Genomic DNA, 20,471 nt, shown 5'->3' on the forward strand with positions numbered 1-20,471 from the left:
CATAAGGGATGCTGGGGATCGAACCTGGGTCAGCTGCATGTGAAGCAAGCACTCTACCTGCTGTATTATCTCTACAGCCTCAGATTTATTATTTTTTACACCACTCCTTAGCATGCCCTCCTTCCTCCCTCCTTCCCTTCCTCAGGTAATGTTAGTTCTAATTTCAATCAAGACTGGTTTGTCTTTGTTTGTGTGTTTTCTCTGTTCATCAATTTAATATCCTTGTATTTTTCGCACATGTAAGTGAAATAATCCAATACATGTTTCCTTTTATGTATTTAGCTTCGCATAATTTCTTTAAGCTTCTTTCATTTTCTTGCAAATGACAAAAAAATCTTTTTAATAGCTCAACAGTATTCTATTGAAACTTTCCAACTTTTTTAGAAATTTGAAAACTTTCTATCATTGCATCTACTATTTCTAACACAAAGCCTTTTATATATCAGCATTTCTATCGTTTTTGCTGAAAAAGAAAAGAAAAACTTAAGACAATGGCTGAATGGGTGGGAAGTAAGAATGTAAGATGAAGACATATTTAATAACAAAATAAACTTCTCAAGTACTAAGGAATTATTAATATTTGATTATAAGATTAGATGGGCCAAGAATTAATTTTATTTATTTATTTTTGTTTGTTTTTTGGGTCACACCCCGCAATGCACAGAGGTTACTCCTGGCTCATGCACTCAGGACTTACCCCTGGTGGTGCTCAGGGGACCATAAGGGATGCTGAGAATTGAACCCTGGTCAGTGGGGTGCAAGGCAAACACCCTTCCCGCTGGGCTATCACTCCAGCCACAAGAATTAATTTTAAAGTTGACATTTGTAAATAATTTGAATAGCATACTTTCCTCCTCCAGTTAACTTCCTTCAGAAAACATAAATGTTATACTGTTTATTTTTAACCAAACTCAGATTTTCTTACTTAAAAAAGTTTCTGCTCTTTTAAAGAACATCTAGAAATATAATTTTTTCATTGAAGTCACTAATGGAATGGGTATTAACTAAGCACCAATATTGTGATTATACCAAAAATTCTGGGAAGAGCCAGAGTAGGCAGGTTGTGATGAGAAAGGAACCTGAATTCCTGAAAGGAATTCATCATTGAAACACTGTCTTGCTCAACCTCTATTAAAAATGTGATGGACAGTTCTTTAAAAAGTAGGAACAGAACCCAGACATACCACTTCTTGGCATCTACCTCCAAAATAAAAACATCAATTCAAAAGGAGATAGGAACACCTATGTTCACTGGTTCTAAGTTATTAGTATCATAGACAAGATAGGAAAATAACTGAAATACCCAACTATGGACGAATGGATCCAGAAGTTGTTGTATATATACAGAATTGTAAGAAAGAACAAAATCATGGCATTTACCTCTACATGGATGGAACTAGAGGGTACTGTGCTAAATGAAGGCAATCAGAAGTAAGGGCATACATACAGAATGCATTCTCTCACATGTAAGATTTAAAGACAACAGAGGGTTGGAGCGATAGCACAGTGGGTAGGGTGTTTGCCTTGTATGCAGCTGACCTGGATGACCCAGATTCGATTCCTCCACCCCACTCGGAGAGCCCAGAAAGCTACCGAGAGTATCTCGCCCGCACAGCAAAGCCTGGCAAGATATCAGTGATGAATTCGAAATGCCAAACACAGCAGCAAGTGTCACAATGGAGACATTACTGAGCCCGCTCAAGCAAATAAATGAACAACAGGAGGACAGTGACAGTGACAGTAAAAGAATAACAAATGGCCCAAGGCAAAAGAACTGGAGAATTGGTGCAGAGAACTGAGTTCCTGATGAGAAGTGGAGTTTGAACGGGAGGGGTCTTTGGATCTTGGTGGAGAGGGATCTTGGCGGAGGGCATTGGGCACATTGGTGGCAGGTGCGCTAGAATGATGTATGCATGAAACCATCATCACAGTATTGTAAATTATAGTACCTCAATAAGATTTTTTTTAAAAATATGCTGAGCACTCTCAAGACATAGTTCCTGACTCAAAGGAACTTAATTTAAACTTTTATCACCATGTAAATAAATGTCTAGGACATGGTATCTCTCTCTCCACAACTATTTCTTGACTAATTATGCTCCCATGAAGAGACCACTTGTTTTTACCCTCAACAATGAGATAGGTAATGTGAGCTATGCTTTCCTGTGTTAAGAAACCTCCGGTTATTTCACATGCATCTGTCTCTCTCTCCGAAAGGACTCTGAATTTCTCAAGGACAAAGGCATGGTTTTCTTTCTTTTGTATTTCTTACAACATCCTAAGGCCTACAAAGGGCATACACCACTAAATAAAACATGTTTGCAACTGAATTTCAAATATCTCCAGTGATATTTAAGTACACTTCCTTTCGTTTATATGAAAGAGGCTTTGGCTACCTACATGCACTCCTGATATTCATGAAAAGTATGGGATACTTCTTAATTTCAGATCCAGTTTTTAAAAATAAATTGTAATAATGTATTTTCATTGTGGACTAGAAGGCATTGAATATTTTTCAAAGGAGAAAGCCTACTTAGTTTTCCTATACAGATTTCAAAATTCTAGTATAAAATTAACCAAAAATATCTGAAGTGAATATTGAAGCCGTTATAAAGGAAATGACCTCCCTTCTGAAATTACCTACCTTCCAACAGAAACTTATTACTTATCCCTGTGTAGTAATCCAACTCACACATTTCTGTTAAGCCTTCTAGAATTGAATGAATAAATCTTTTGATTTAAGTATCCCCTGGTGTTTTAAAAGTTTTTCCATTTAATATATATATTGTTGCCCATTTTATTGTGTGATTCCGAAAGTATTATTTCAAGTGTATAATTAGACACCAAAGATAAAGGCAGTGTGAGCCTAAAAAGTTTAATTCCCTTTTAAAATGCACCCAGAAATGAACAAAGTAAATCAGGCACTTATTGAACACTTGTCTCTGAAACCCCGGGAAGAGCTGAAATTTTGGTCTTCCCATTTAAATGGTATCTTTGTCTCTTAATTCTATATGAAATGCTCACAAAGGTTCTGAATCCAAAAATGAAGTCTAAATACTTAAGAAATGTTGCGTTACAGTGGCTGTTCTATTAACTTGCAATACTTAGAAATGAAGGCATTGAAAAGAAATCTTGATATTGTTCTATAGAAATCACTAACTGTTCTGTACTAAAATCTATATGTTTGGGTTTTGTTCTGGGTATGAAAGATCCAGACTAATATGAAGACACAGAAGCCTATTACCGTCTTACCAGAATGCTTTAAATTTCTGGCTTTCTCCTCAGAACTCTGATACTTCAATTCCAATTCTTTTTTATCTTCTTCTAGAATCTCCAGTTGCTGTTTGAGGTTGTGTATCTCTTTGTTGAGGGTTTCATTTTCTAGTTTCTCTTCTAATTCTTTAACCTGTAAGTTGTAAACAGAAGTTTATGAGTAACATAATTTTTCTTGTGTCAAAGAAAATAAAGGTGGGAGGGTGTTGGGGAATCCCAGTCTTGTTGTTAGCTTATTAGGGTCATGTAAGATAACATTGGTTTGTCCTTTCTCCCTCGCTACAGGGCTGGAGCGATAGCACAGCAGGTAGGGTGTTCGCCTTACAAGCGGCCAACATGGCCGACCCGAGTTCGATTCCTCCACCCCTCTCAGAGAGCCCGGCAAGCTACCGAGAGTATTCGATATGCCAAACACAGTAACAACAAAGTTTCCAATGGAGACGTTACTGGGCCCGCTCCAGCAAATCGATGATCAGTGGGAGGGCCTTTACCTTGCCTTTACCTTTACTGCATATTATGCTTTATATCTGTGGTCATATGTGTAAATATTATAACTGAATTGTTTCTTTTTCATTACTTCTTTTTTTTGGTGGGTGCTATATTTGGTAGTGCTCAAGGCTTAATCCTGGTTCTGTGCTCAGGGATCACTTCTAGTGCTCCTTGGGGGACCATATATGGTGCCAAGGTTGGAACCTGGGTAGGCTGAGTGCAAAGCAAATGCCCTACCAACTGTACTATCACTCTGGCCCCTCACAGCGGGTAGGGCGTCTGCCTTGCACGTAGCCAACATGGCCGACCCGAGTTCGATTCCTCCACCCTTCTTGGAGAGCCTGGCAAGCTACCGAGAGTATTGGATATGCCAGACACAGTAACAACAAAGTCTCCAATGGAGACGTTACTGGGCCCGCTCGAGCAAATCGACGATCAACGGGAGGGCCTTTACCTTTACCTTTTACCTATCACAGTGCTCCTGAAGCACCTCCATTCTTCTGTGTTTATTGGAATATAGTTCTGAGTGTTTTATGATGACATTCGTTTGTCCTGTTTCCCTTGCCACAAGGAGCTCAGGTTTATCACAATGTTCCTGAGGCACTTCCATTCCATTGTGTTCATCTGTAAACTCTTCTCTATGCTCTCTTCCCCAACCAGTTAATCAGCTTTCCCCCCTAATCAGACTCTGTTAACTTGCAAGGTCAGATTCCTCAGAAACCTATGATTTTATATGTATGAGTGAAATATTGTCTTTCCCCTCTTCTTATAGTCTACTTACTTGAATAGTTTACTTTCAAGCAATGCCCTTTTTTGTATAGACACAGGACGACAGTTAATATTATGCTTTTGTAACTTGGGATTTAATTAGCTTCAAATATTATTCACTCCTGGGCACCTGCTTTCTCGACGTAAGCCTCAGTTGACCTTAGTTCCTAGCACCCCCCAAAGCAGGGTCCCAACGAGGGACTGAATGGACCCAGGGCAAGCTGTGAGCTACCCTGGCATCAAAATGGGCCAGCCAAAGTGCCATGATATTTAACTATAAGTTAAGAGCTTGATCATGGACAAATAGAACCCTGCTAGGGATAAGAAAGACTAATCTGGCCTGAGCACTGCAGTCTGAGATGCAGATGGCCCCAGGAGAGAAATTCTATAAGCTTAATGTATTTCTTACTGTGCCCATACAAAATGATTAATATTATGAATGTTTATATGTTTGTTAGACTAAGGAGAGGAGAAACACACCCATATTTGCCTTTAGGCCAGTTGTCTTGCTGGATAAGAATCTGCCCTGGAAGTAGCTTCCCCTGAGGGAAAGACCTTACATTGCTGATTGTATGATGATACCTATGTGTAATTGTTACCCCAACCCCTCATGCTGGGGGATTTAAACTAGACTGTAAGAGTGGGCTGGGGGATCCAGATTCCAGAGCCAGAAGGAGAGTGAAGAGGGATCGAGGAGGAGAATGAAGTAGCATGGGGGAGGAAGAAGCAGGAGGAGAACCAGAGGAGAATGGAGAGGAGAGTGGAATGAACTGCCACTGACACCAACCAACTTGGCCCTCATTCCTTCTTTCACCTGCGCATCTCCATTGACCTCCCCGGGGTGGGGGAAATGGCCTGAGACTACCGAACACGGACAGCGGGGAGAGACTGAACGCCACTGCTGCCCCCCCTTTCGTATTTACACAGGGTCATACCCAGCAGTGCTCAGGGTCTACTCTCAGTTGAGTGCTCAGGAGGTCACTTCTGACAGAGCTTGGGGGACAGTACAATGCCAGAGAATGAACCTGGGCCTTGTGCATGCAGAGCATGTACCAACTTGTTGAGCTCTATCTATGGCCCTTGGTTTTCTTTACTTCATACTTCGCAGCAAAGAGATCCCACTCATCTTAAAAACCGATGGGCAGAGAGATCAAAGGCCCTGGCATATATAGGGCCGAGGGACAGGGCTGCGTGGCCTGGTGGACCCAGTATTAATGGAAAAGTCCTATCTCCCAACCTACACAAACGCCTGGGTAAAGATAAAGTGATTATCAGCTATTTATTTCAATATACATTTATATCCCAAATAATTTAGTTTTAAAACTTGAGTCAAGAAAATAAAACAATACCTAAACATGCTTTTGAAACATATTGGTCATTTTATTTCCATTTTTTCAGAGAAAAGCTTACTTATGTTGAATTAGAAAAAAATCTCTGAGGGGTCAATTTAATAATACATCTCAAAAGACTTAAAAATATAAAGGGGAGAAAGGAGGCTTAGAGGGGCTGGAGCAATAGCACAGTGGGTAGGGCATTTGCCTTGCACACGGCCGACCTCGGTTCAATTCCCAGCATCCCATATGGTTCCTTAAGCACCACCAGGAGCAATTCCTGAGTGAAGAGCCAGGAGTAACCCCTGTGCATTGCCAGGTATAATCCAGAAAGCAAAAAAAAGGAGGCTTAGAAAGCTTACAGCCCATAAGGCACACTGCCTACCCAGGTTCAATTTCGAATGGACCACAAATTACCACTCCTAAAACCAGGAGTAGTAATCCATGAGCACAGAGCCAGTAAATCCCCGGTACACCTGGGTGTGGCCCAAAAACAACAATCTAAAACAAAAAAAGAAGGAAATTACCTTTGATTAAGCAATAATACTTTTATAACATGTTCAGGAGAGACAGTACAGAGATTAAGGTATTTAAGGCAGAGATTAAGGTATTTAAGGTTAACCCCAGTTCCATTCACATATGGTCCCCTGAGAACCAGCAGGAATATTCCCTGAGAACAGAGCCAGGAGTAAGCCCCAAGTACTGCCAGCTGTGACCCCCCCAAAACAAGAACAAAAAAAGAAGAAAAGAAATAGTAAGATAAATGTTCAAATATATTTGCGGACTTTTTTTTTTAGTGACAGTGAAAAGTTGGATCTATATATTCACTAATATAACTGATTTAATAAATGAAAGTGTGTCCATTAAATACTATGTAAAAGTCTAAAATCACTGGCCTGGGAAATAGCGTAAAGGATGAGTTTGCATGCTTTGCATGCCGGGGGGCCCAAAGTCAATCCTTGGTGTTCCATGGAACCCCAAGCATTGCAGGGAGTGACCCCTAAGTACAGAGCCATTTTGTGTACTGCGAGGTGTGGACCACAAAAATATAAAAATAAATAAAATTATAGGGTTCAATATACACACTGATATTGGAAGATATATTGTAATTGAAAGAAATTAGGTTGCAGAATAGTATGTAATGGTACAATTTCATTTAAATATATTCACAAAGTTACATAAAGTTTGTATATGTGCTGAAGTATGGGACTTCTGGGTAATTTTAATTTTCTTCCTTAAAATCTTCTGTAATTAAAACTTACTTATGACAAGGCAAATTTTAGTTTTTACAATGATAAGAAATATTGCAGCTATCTTTAAATTTTGAATCTGCAAAATAACTAACAGATATCTTAAACCACTTATATGAATGATTATCCAGATTAATGATTATCCAGAATAACTTCAGCACAACAGTTTCAGGAGCACTGATAGCTATAATCAGAGTCATAACTTTAATCTTCAGTACCTCTCCCTTTTTCTCAACAAAGTGCATATATACCAACTTAGTCCCTTATGTCAACTGAATTCAGTAGGTTCAAGGCGTGTATTATTGAGTAGAGTGGTTAACTGCAAATACATATTCTTAATTCTCTCATTATCTGAAAAAGAAGTTCTTGTGTATGGAGGCACGGGTGGGGGAAAAGAAGAAATCTTTTCCCTTCCACTCTATTCCTCAGTTTTCTTTCTCAGGAACAAGTACTGACTCCTTATTCATCTAAAGGTTTTACACACACACACACACACACACACACACACACACACACACACACACACACTTTTTCCCTCTCTCTTTCCCTCTCTCTCCCTCTCAATCACTCTCTCACGCTCTCTCTCACACACACACATACACAAACACACACATACACATACTCCCTCACAAACACACACACGCACACATCCTATTAAGGAAAAGAAATCAACTCTAATGTATGATCCAACTTGGTAAAACTTCAGAAACTTCCAAGGATTAAACGTCAATATTGTTATTTAAAGAGATTTTGACAGGTGGTAGCAAACAGCTGCTAACAGCCTTTCTTTCCCCAACGAGGTGCACTGAAAGTCTTATAAATATTGATGCAATTTTTCTTAAGTGGTTTCTTTAATTTGAAAGCTTTTGTTCCACCCCTTCACCTCTCCTCCTCTCCCGCCTCCTCTTTCTCACCTACCAAGATGACTATCCGTTCGCCTCGCACCTAGAAGTAGGTTGTGTCAGCTGGAATAGCTCCACTCCAACAAACTGAAATCACCACTTAGGAAGTATTTAAATATATACATTTGGGCAAGTTTACAAAATCAGAAATTTTCTCTAAGCAAGCAATTACCACTAACATGGACGTTTCTTTTCCTCCCTCTTTGAATAAAACCTATGCCCTCAACAAGCTCTTTGGAAACTAATACACTCTCCTAGCATAAGCAATTTCCCCAAACACAATCAACTCACCGATTTTCAGACTGTGCATTACGTGCACTATCTGACTTTCTCTGTCTTTCCCTCACTTCTTCTTACCCCTCTGCACATTTAACATCTCTAGCAGAGTGCAAAACATTTTTAGCTGGATGATAAATGTTTACTTGGTAGCTATTTTTTTCTAAAAGGTGACTGGAAAGATTTGATAATTCAGGCATCACATGCCATGATAAATTCCTTATTTTATATTCTCTCATTTTAAAGGCGTTATGTGCATATGTAAGTGCTCTAGGTCTATGTGCGTCAAAATAGCAGAAGAAAATCGGTTACCTTTTGCTGATGATGAATTCGCTCCTTTTCCAGGAGTTGGGTGAGTTTTGCATTTTCATCTAAAGCCTTCAAAAGCTGCTGATCAGGAGCAGAGCTCTGAAGCAGGAGATGGCTTTGTCTCTTGAGCTTGTTTTGTTCAATGAACATCTGCAAAAGTTAATTTAAAAGATATTCCAATCAGCCTCAAACATATCAATTACAGCTGTACAAAAGGTGGTATGTGGAGTTTTAATTTAAAAAACTAAATGCCAATTTCTGAACTGTATAGTATATGACATTTTTAAAATTAGAGCTTGGTCTGATCTCACTCAGAACCTTTATATAACTTAAATAACCTTGACCTTTTCCTTGACCCCAAAATGGTAGAGACACAATTACTTAGCCCTCTGAGTCTTTAATAGTTTTTATAGCTTTAAATTCTATTGATAATAATAGTATCATTAAGTAGCATTAAAAGTAGCACTAATATAACAAGAGTAGCTAAGATTTATAACATTGTAACATTATAAGTGTATAACATTATTGTTATAATATGTATATATAATATATAAAATATGTATATATAATATATAATATATAATATAACAATAATGTTATAAATGTATAACATTATTATTATAGCATTATTATTCCAGGCACCTTATTAAATATTTTATGTGTTATTTTAATCATTTCAACAATGATTACAATAATGTAAACTGTTATCCCAGTTTTACAAATAAGTTACCTCAGGTTCAGGAAACAATAACTTTTCCCAAAACATATGTAAACGGGAATATAGAGATTTAAAACTTGATTTGTCTGATTTACAAGCTCAGATTCATACTCGCCTGATTGATCTGTTATTTACTACATCTGATGTTTTGTTTCATGCCAATGAACTTTACCCCAGAATGGACAAAAGCATTTAACAGTTGAAGGGTAAAAAGAAGGGGGAAAGCTATCCTAATATTTGTCAAGCACTCTATAAAACAACTCACAGCATTATTCATTTAACCTTCACAACCTTACATGATTGGAAACGTTAGTTTCTGTCTGTGCCTGTTATTTCTTTTCATTAACATCCTACACAATTTAGCAAATGGCTGAATCCAAATATGTCAAGTTTGTTAAACCTGCGAAATGAGGCCTATTTTATAGTAGAACTTCACAATTTCAGCCTCTCAACCACATTTTAATGTGTAATTTATGGACAGGAGAAAGAACATAGGGGTCAAGGTGCTAGCCGTGCAAGTGATGGACTCTGGAACTGAAGTCTCTCCCCACTCCCACGCCACTAGGAGTGACCCCCAAGCACACACCTGAAAACGACTAGGGGTGCCCTAAAACCAGAGTAAATATTTCATGTGCCATTTACATTTTCCTTCCATCTATCGCTTAATTTCTAGATATGAATGAGACAGGAAGGTACTGTGAGTGAGTGAGTGTGTGTGTGTGTGTGTGTGTGTGTGTGTGTGTGTGTGTGTGTACAAGTGCACAAAATACCTGGTTGGAGAACAGTGATACCAGAAGTACTGACATACCAGGAAAATATTACCAATTGTGCTAAGTCACCATTGTTATTACAGTAACTTCTATTATATGCCTTTCTCTCTTGAAACTTAACTGGTTGGCTTCCCCCCCCCCCCCCCCCCCCAGCATGTGAGGCAGCTGGGATAGAGAAGGGACTACTAAGTAAATGATGCTTGGAGGGCTCGCTTGGGATGTGTGCTGAAAGTATACTGTGGACCAAACTTGATGACCACTTACTACCTATACTGCAAACCAAAACACCCAAAAGGAGAGAGAGTAAAAGGGAATGAGCCTGCCACAGAGGCTGGAGGTGGGGTGGGGGAGGCAGGAGGGATACTGGAAACATTGGTGGTGGAGAATGGGCAATGGTGGAAGAATGGGTACTCCATCATTGTATGACTGAAATGTAATCATGAAAGTTTGTAAGTCTGTAACTGTATCTCATAGTGATTCTTTAAAGAAAGGGAAAAATGTGAGGGAAAAAAGAAGCAGTTTAACTGGTTGGGGTCTCTTATCATTTCTTAAAAACTACTGTCCCCCACCCCTACTCAGCAAAAGAGATTAAAAATAGCATTTGAAGTGAATGAAGTTCTCTGAGCCCATGAAAGTGAGCCCATTTATTTTCAGTGCTCTGGGAGGTTGGTGGGTATGGAGCAGTGGACGTAACTGGAACAGAGGCAGTGAGCTGGGAGTCAAATAACATGGGACACCCAGCTACCATCAGCACATGTATTTAAAAAAAAAAGTCTGTTATCAAGCAACACTGAATTTGCTTTGAACTCGATGGTTGGAGTTATGACGTGGGCTTCATAACAGACAAATAATATCACAGATTTCAAAATTTCACAAATAATTTCAAAGACAAATAAAATCCAATGTCATTACTTATATAAGCCAGTCTTCCTAAATAACACTGAAATATTATCTAAGTTGTTTAAGGGAATGAAAGATAAAACTTGATCTCCTTTTCCATTTGCAGTTTGAACCCAGGACCGTACACATTCAAGACATGAGCTTTACCACTGAGCCATGTTCCTTCCCAAGAAATGATTTCTTTTTTCCTTTTCCGTTTTTGGCCATACCAAGCAGTGCTCAGAACTTACTCCTGGCTCTTGCTCAGGGATCACTCCTGGCAGGATTTGAGTACCGTATGTGATGCTGGGCATTGAACCTGGATCAGACACAAGCCAAGCAAATGTCTTCCCTAATGTACTAGCTCTTCAACCTCAAGGACTGATTTTGTAATAGTCTCACATGACACTGGACTACATGTTGAATGTTAACCATAATTTAAGACAAAAGAGGAAGGCAAAACTTATGGGCCAAAGCGATATTCCAGAGGGTAAGGCATTTGCCATTCACATGGCCAACCTGAGTTTCATCCCAGCATCCCATATGGTCCCTCGTGTACTGACAGGAGTATTTTTCTGAGTACAGAGCCAGGAGTAACCGCTGAGCACTGCTAGGTGTGACCAAAAAAGCCAAGCACATATCTATCTATCTCTCTGTATGTGTGTGTATATGTGTGTGTGTGTGTATATATAGATATATATATATAATATGTAACTTTATATATATTTTTAAAGAAGTCTTATTACAATCTGAATTATTTTGAAGAACTACAAATATTTGGGCTGAAGCGATAGCACAACGGGTAGCCACGTCTACCTTACACGCAGCCAACATGACCGACCCGAGTTTAATTCCTCTGCCCCCCTCAGAGAACCCGGCAAGCTACTGACATTGTCTCACCTGCACGGCAAAGCCTGGCAAGCTCCCCATGATGTATTTGATATGCCAAACACAGTAACAAGTCCCACAATGTTACTGGGCCCACTCGAGCAAATCGATGAACAACCGGAGGACAGTGACAGTGACAAATATTTAACATAGTTATGAAACCAACTGTCCTTCTGATGATAATTATGTTTTGGGTTTTTTTTTTAATGAACAAGTGAAATTATGAAAGAAACTGTTAGCTTTTGCTTTATACATGTGAGAACTGTTTGTATTTTATAAGGTATATATACATATTTTCATATACATATATGTATTTTTACAAGATATATATGTAAAATTTACAAGACATATATATTAAATTAAAATTTAAAGTTAGATGATGGCCACTCAGTACCTCTATTGCAAACTACAACACCCTAAAGGAAAGAGTGAGCAAAAGGGAATGTCCTGCCACAGAGGCGTGGGGTGGGGGAGGATGGGATGGGTGGGGAGGGTTACTGGGATCATTGGTGGTGAAGAATGGGCACTAGTGGAGGGATACTCGATCACTGTATAACTGAAACCCAATCATGAAAGTTTGTAAGTCTACAACTATACCTCATAGTGTTTCACTAATAAAAAAATAAAATAAAATAAAATGAAAAATAGCACTGTTCTCCCACTGTCCGTGGATTTGCTCAAGCAGGCCCAGTAACGTCTCCATTTTGAGAATTGTTGTTACTGTGTTTGGCATATCGAATACATCATGGGTAGCTTGCCAGGTTTTTCCATGCAGGCGAGATACTTTCGGTAGCTTGCTGGGCTTTCCGAGAGGGGCAGACGAATTGAACCTGGCTTAGCTGGGTCAGTCACGCGCAAGGCAAACGCCCTACCGCTGTGCTATCACAGCCCAGTAAAATAAATAAATAAATAAATAAATAAATAAAATTTAAAGTTAGTTTCTGAAACCTAGATTGCAAGTTCCACAAGGGCCATGATTGTACCTGATTTCTTTCACATTATATTCCCAGTATAAGCTGTATCTGACTTGAGGTTTATTGAATATACTTAGGAACAAAAGGCAAAGACCGTACCTCTCTTGCTAAACTACAGCATGAGAAACTATAAGCCATAGAAAAGGAAAGATAGACTGGTTCCATTCCAGCACTATTTAAAAGATGAATTTTCTTCTTATTACTGTTTAGATAAATTGTGAAATCATTGAGCACTGATGTAAATGTGTGTGCTACCAGCAAAAAACATTGTTCTTTGTGCCCTCTTCAAAATTCCATTTCCTTATTCTGGGTCAACATGTGAACATTATTGTTTTCTCCAATCAGTAGCGGGTGAACGGCAGAGTGTGTCATTCATTTATGTATTTTTAGTGAAACTTTACTTCTTTCATCTATCTTCTCTGCTATTGCATGACCTTCAATTTTTTCTCGGCAACACTGCATTCTAACACCATTGTATAAACTGATAAAAAACTTAAAATGTCTCTCAAAATTATATCCTTGTATTTGGGTCAAACTCGGTCAATCTTTTCATTTGGTAACAGAGACATCTTCACATTATCTTAACTCACTCTTGCCCTCATCTCTTTATTTAGTTCCATTATTTATATATTGTTGCTGCAGCTTCTTCCAAAGGCCTCCAACATAAGTCAATTCCTTTTTTCTTTTTAAGTATAAAAAAGATTTATTCACCTTTCATTAAACTCTGAATAAAATTAACCAGAATATTTCAAATCAGATCTTCCTGGATTATACCTTTAATAGAGTTTACTGCCACATCTACATTCAAGTGCTAAACAAAACCATAATCCAATTTTCAAAGGTCATTCCCGTTATGTGGTGCTTTGCCTTTCTTCTATGTCTTGGATATCTACAACTAAGTCTGTTTTACATTTTCTCGGATACTTTCCTTCAATCTACAGTCTGAAGAAAGATTTAGGACATTTACCCAAGATGGAAATCTCAGGCAGAGATAAACTCTCCATCATGACGTGTTATAGTTCAGTCAACTGGACTTTCGTCATTTGCTGGAAATCAGTCCCAGAGTCATGGAATACCCAACGACTGCATGTCAACAAAGGTAAGTTGGAATACGAGAAGCTCAGAGTTTATCTTGCTTGTAAGAGGAAATTATTGCTGTGGTGAAAGACAGACAATGGATGCATGGTCTGGCAATAACAACTCACTTAATGAGAGAACTGGGATTGGCTAAAGAGAAATACTAATACCATGATACTGTTATTTGAGATGATACATAGAGATGTAACTTAGACTCTTAAGGCTATTTGAAACTCAAAGAAATCCCACACTCAACCTGGACTTTCCATCACAAGTTACGGGTATCCTTAAATAGAATTCCTTCCCACTTTATAACATGTTTTAGTTTACGAAAAGATTTTTTAAATATCATGTCATTTGATTTTAAAATTCATCAGGTTGTTATAGTATCATTACTAAATGAAGAAAACAAAAGTGAACATCTAGGAGGTCAAGGGTTTCTCAAGGTCATATAACTAGTAACTGACTGACATGGTCCAAATTTAAACCTCAATCTTGGACATCAACTTTTAAGAACGTGATAATATCCCATAGCTACTGCCTTAAATTACTGATGCTTAATTCAAAGTGATAAGTTTTTAGTTCAAATTTTCAAAAACTTGACTTGTTGACCTGCAAAGATCTTAAAAACATAAAAATGAAAAATTCAGTCGCTGCAACATACTCACCTCTTGTGCAAATGACTCAGCTTTCTTTCGAAGGTCCTTCTCAAGCTCCAAATTTACTTGCATTTCCTCATACTCTTCTACTGCTAGCATAGACACTTAATAAAACAAGGAAAAGAAAATGATTCTACGCCTCAGAGATTGGACAAATGGAGACGTGACAGGCACCCACTCGAGCAAATCGATGAGCAACAAGATGACAAGTGATACAAGTGATGGATGAAAATGGTATTGTAGAGATTTGTAACAGGCATAGAAGCATCCTCATCTATTGCTGGTTCAACTACAAACAGATAAGACCCCCTTTTCTTTTTCATCTGGGAATTAATCCCTCACATGCAAGGCAAGTTCTCTATCCCAAGTTCCATCTCTTGCCCAATAAAACCTTTTTATTTTTTAAGTCTTTTGTCTTTTGCTTCTGTGCCATACCCAGCAGTGCTCAGAGCTTACTCTTGGTGCTGAGGGAACTACATGCAATTCAAGGGATCTAACTAAGTTCAGGCATGTTCAAGGCAAACACATTAACCCCTGTGCTATGTCTTTATCATCGCAAGAAAAGTGTTTTTAAGTGTCAAATTGGCAATAAATATGAAATCATTCATGTCCTAAGAGAACAAAGCATGAACACGTACAGAAACTTACCATATGCACTCACTCTGGATTATAAATATTGAGATTTCTCTTCCTCCTTTATCTATAGAAATACAAAGTTTCCACCAAAAATACACAATTGGATGAGCTGGAAAGATATTAACAGTGGATAGTATGCTTGCCTTGCATTCAGCCAATCCAGGATTGATCCTACAGGGTCCCCCAAGCACAGGCAGGAATAATTCCTGAGTGCAGAGCCAAAAGTAAGCCCTGAGCACTGTTAGGTGTGGCCCCCAAACAAAAACAAAAAATTACTACTAGATTAAAAACAAATACTTTTGTTTTTATTTTTTTAATTATTTTATCTTTAAATTATTTTTAATAGTTGTAAATAATTTTTAAATGTTCTCCATGTTTGGGTGATATAGTTATATATGCAATGCACAGACTCAATAACACTGAAAACATGAGACCTAATCTGCACCCACTGAACTCTGTAATGTATTTGTCAAGGTGGCAGATGGGGTGGAGGCGTAGAGTATGTGGGAGTCAGGGGAGAGTATGTGGAGACAGGGAATATAGGTATATGTGAAGAGAAGGTGATTCTGGTGACGAGATTGATATTGAAATATTATTGGCCTAAAACTCCAACAATCAAAATCTTTGTTAACTCTTGATTCTTAGTTAAATAAAAATGACTTTAAAAATTAAAAATTAAATAAATAAAAGGCAACTTAATGACAAGGGAAAATTAAAAATAATAAAGAATACATGTAGGGAAGCTGGAGCAATAGCACAGCGGGTAGGGCATTTGTCTTGCACATGGCCGACCCGGGTTTGATTCCCAGCATCCCATATGGTCCCCCAAGCACTGTCAGGAGTAATTCCTGAGAGCAGATCCAGAAGGAACCCCTGTGTATTGTCGGGTGTGACCCAAAAAGCAAAAAAATAAAAATAAAGAATACATGTAGGGCTGAATCATCAAAGGAAGGTCTTTGTCAACTCTAATTCTTTGCTTTTGGGTCTATAGACAGAATGGGGGGAGAGATGGGGCCATTATAAATTAGGTACAACATAGATAGGTAGATGCCACACACTGGCTTCGCCATCTGCCTCTGGCGAGGCCCTTTCAACTCTGAGCTGAGTCCTATCAATAAATCTTTAGGAAGGCTTCCCTAATGGCTGCTTTCACACAAGGCTCCGCCAAGGCACTTCAGTCCTAACTGGCTAAGGACTGGTTTGCTGTGTAATGACATAGAATTTCCAACTCTGCACTCTATAAATCTTTCTCCTAGAAGGAAAGACGAAGAGTCTTAGTAAGGCAAGGTAAGTGCTGGCTTGTGATGTGAAATACAGATCCCTGGGAGCCAAATGATTTTCAGATCTATTTTAAAAGGAAATTTCATGAAGAAAACAAAGGCTATGAATATGTGAAGCATTGGGTAAGATAACTGACACTCTCCTACGTTCAGAATGCTTAATAAGAAGTGAATTGTTTTTGCTGTCTTGAAACTCCTCACTTGATTCTGAAGAAATCAAGTTGATCCCTTGATTGCATAAAATAATACCTCTAAATAGGTTGGGCCAATCCTGTATGTATTAAAATAATACCTCTAGATTAGGTTGGTCCCAGTCCTGTATGTCTCTATATAATGCTTCTCTTTCTTGAGAGAGAGCTCTCTGAAGGCAAGGTTCATGCGATTAACCTTCGTATATCCTTCAGTATCTAGCACAGTGCATCAAGTATTTCTATCTCTTTCAATGCCGCAAGCTAAGGAAATATTCGAATTAACTACAAGGCCCTTTACTCCAAATCTCAATTCATAAATGATGCAGAGTTGGATTATACCAATAACAAGCAAGGAAGGTTCTGAATATGAAAGGTTTGTTTCACTCTTCCACCTTTTGAACCAAGAAAGAGTCTAGCTAAGGGGGAACGGAGCGAACAAAGAGAACAGCTTTTAATTTAAAAGCGCTCTACCCTTAAAATTAGCTTTCTATACTCTGGCATTGCTTGCTTGTCTCGGATAGTTAATGACCCCATTGTAAGATAAAACAATTTTCACAAATATTATTTTACCGCAATATCTTTTTATCATTCCATTAGCCATTCTGTTGTAACAAGTAATATAAATGAATGATTCGGTGCCTGCAAAGGGGGCAGATGTGGGGAATGGGTGGGAAACTGGGGAAAATGGTGTAGGGAAGGTCACACTGGTGGTGGAAATGGTGCTGGAACAATGAATGCTGGAAATAACTGTATAATGAACAACTTTGTAAACTACAGTGTTTAAATAGTTAATGAATTTTTAAAAAACGTTTATGTAGTAAAATATATGCAAACAAACAAAGGGCTGGAACGATAGCACAGTGGTAGGGCGTTTCCCTTGCAAGCGGCCAACATGGCCAACCTGGATTCAATTCTTCCATCCCTCTTGAAGAGCCCAGCAAACTACTGTGAGTATCTCGCCCACATGGCAAAGCCTGGCAAGCTACCTGTGACATATTTGATATACCAAACACAGTAACAATTGACACAATGGAGACATTACTGGGCCCGCTCGAGCAAATGAATGAACAATGGGAGGACAGTGACAGTGACAAGCAAACAAAATAATGTATACATTTGAGAAAAGACTAGAAATACATACCTCTATTACATTTTTCTAAAACTTTTCTCTGTTCAAGAACTTCAGAGTTTAGAACAGCTTTTTCTTGTTTAACTTTATTGACCTATAAATATAAAATTTCAAGGGAAGAAGACAACCAAAATTATAAAACATGACACGGTAATGTGACGCTCAAACTCCTTATTTACCTTTCAATATGAAGTTATAATTTGAAGCAACAATTGGCTTCATTATGTTAGACTTTTGCTGAAGCTCTTCTTAAAGCCTCAACTATAATTATTTATGATAAAATACATATTTGGCACAGAAGTAAGGGAAATATTCCAAATGACATTGGTCCTTAAACATGGCAGTGTACTCGCTGTCCAATGTAAAGGACTAATTAGTTTTAATGCAAAAATCTTACCACAAAACACCCATAAAATCAATGAGAAATTTAGAGATCCTATATCAAACATGTGATTTGTTTTAAACTGTGATAAAATTTGGCTTAAATGAAACACACATGAATTTGGGAGGTATCCTCTCCAGCAGTGGTTCAAGGGTGAGGGGTCTCCCTCAGAAGCATCTGATTCAGCTGTGCAGGTCTGGAACTTTCTTGCTCAGACACATCAGTGCACTGTGGTTCAAGCCCAGTAGTGCTGTGGCACCCCATAGAGCTGGAGGACCATAGGGTATCAGAGAACAAACTCAGGGCCTCTGTATGTAAGGCATGTGCTTCCATCCTTTGAATGAATTCTTTTAAAATAAGACAACTTGATGATTTTTGGTTATGTAAAACAGATGTGAAAACATAAATTTGTAAAATAATTTGGCACCCACCTATCAAGAGAAAAGACTATCATAAGGTAGTTAAGAATTATGTTTATTTTAAAATAGTCATACCAAACCAAGGTGAATACATTTTCAAATACCTTATGTTGAATTTTTTTTAAAAAAAGGTACATTTCTATAGTTTAAAAAAATCTGAAAATACTATAAATTGTACTATGAATGGATATACGCTGGAGTGATAAAATCCAAGATCAGAATGATGGGAATTTAGGGAAATAGGGCAGGAAGTGAGAAGCATATTGTTGGGGAAGAAATGCACCAAGGATTTCATCATTATGTTGAAGCTTTACATAGTAAGAGTGGTAGTGGGTATGTGAATGTTCATTGTATTGAACGCCCTACCACTGTGCTATTGTTCCAGCCTTTGTTTGTTTGCATATATTTTACTATGTAAACGTTTTTAAAAAATTCATTAACTATTTAAACACTGTAGTTTACAAAGTTGTTCATTATACAGTTATGTTCATTTCTATGCATTTCAAATGATGAAAATAATCATAGTTAGAATAGCCGCTAGCATGGCTTCCAATAACATCCCTAACTGGAAAGGGTGAAAACCATCAACAATATTAATTGAGGAATATTATGCATCCCAGTGTACTTCTCATCACTCTTAAGGTTAATTAACATTCAAGAAACAAACTAAGATGATGGTCCTGATGGGATTCTGATCCAGCAGCACTTCCGGATGATATAGAAACTGGTTTCTTTTAGTAGCCACTGTATTTTTGTCTTACTGGGTTTTCATTAAGCCCTAATATACACTGTTCAAATAGAAAAGTTGCTTCCAAAATTTCACCCTTTTCCCATCCGTTACGATGCTTTACTATAAGAACTGAAAGCAACCAGGAATGGGGAGATTGGCGGGCACTGTCTGCTTGCCTTATGTACATTCTAACCCTCCCGCAGAAGATGATCTATGTATAGGAAGTGGAGTACTTGGATAAGATTACTCACTGAAGAGCTCAATTCTGTGACCAACTTTTAAGCCATTTGCTAGAAAACAAGATGCCATATCACCTCAGCTGTGGGGCTCTGAGCTACAGAACCTGAGAACTACTGACACAAGTTCAATGGAGACTGCAAAGACAGATCCTCGAAAAGTTCTGAGGTGGGGGAAAGCCATTATATGCTCCTCCTCTCCTCCCAATTAAGAATAACTCAAAAGGAAAAAAAAAATCTCCAAATACCTACTTGAACCCCATCTACCATCTATTGCATACACTGGTGTTGGGGAGAGTCCTTTCCACTGAGCCAACCCACCACTAAACAGCCCAGCCCAGCCCAGCAAAAACAGTTCTACACAAGAGCATCGAAGTGTAGAACTTAGGTTACATATATTATTCTGACAAATTTTTCTTAGAAAATGAATATTTTCTAAGACTGCAGGGAAAGATACAAAGCTATTTTAGTGTTTTATTTCATGAGCTGGGTAGCGGATATATGCATGGTCAGGATATTTTCCAAACCTTTCAAATGTTTGAAATAGTGAGAAGAGATTAAAATTGGAACAAGACTGTCATGCTGGAGATTTTCTAACAGCAAGTTCTAAATTTGGTCACTCTACAAACACCTTGAAAATACATAAGGTCTTGCCTTTCAGGCCTGAGATACATACTTCTTCAACTACTTCTACAAGTTTGCTCTTGAGATTTTCCAGTTCAATGGCTAACATCTTCTTTTCCTCTTGAACAGATACAATTTGATCTCGAAGTTCTGCAATTTTAAAGAAAAAGAGAAAAAAAAAGCTTATTTTTAAAAAAATCTCTAACTTAACAAAATAATTTAAAATGCCAATCCATATACATTATTTAATAATTAAGACCCAAAAGCTTTGTAACTGCTCT

General features: G+C 38.1%; 1 protein-coding gene across 5 annotated transcripts in view; it reads right to left on the reverse strand.

Moving 5' to 3' along the window:
* The window catches only part of SHTN1 (shootin 1), a 118,049-nt gene that overhangs the window by 49,575 nt on the left and 48,003 nt on the right, over nt 1-20,471 (reverse strand). For all 5 annotated transcript variants that reach the window (XM_056120682.1, XM_056120683.1, XM_056120684.1 and 2 more), the window contains 5 exons: nt 20,243-20,340; nt 17,812-17,893; nt 14,573-14,667; nt 8,602-8,748; nt 3,253-3,406 (listed from right to left, as the gene is read on the reverse strand). In XM_056120682.1, the coding sequence (XP_055976657.1) occupies nt 3,253-3,406; nt 8,602-8,748; nt 14,573-14,667; nt 17,812-17,893; nt 20,243-20,340 (576 nt within the window). The remainder of the gene's footprint in view (nt 1-3,252; nt 3,407-8,601; nt 8,749-14,572; nt 14,668-17,811; nt 17,894-20,242; nt 20,341-20,471) is intronic.

The sequence above is a fragment of the Sorex fumeus genome, unplaced genomic scaffold (assembly GCF_029834395.1).
Source record: "Sorex fumeus unplaced genomic scaffold, SorFum_2.1 ptg000043l, whole genome shotgun sequence".
Lineage (NCBI taxonomy): Eukaryota > Metazoa > Chordata > Mammalia > Eulipotyphla > Soricidae > Sorex > Sorex fumeus.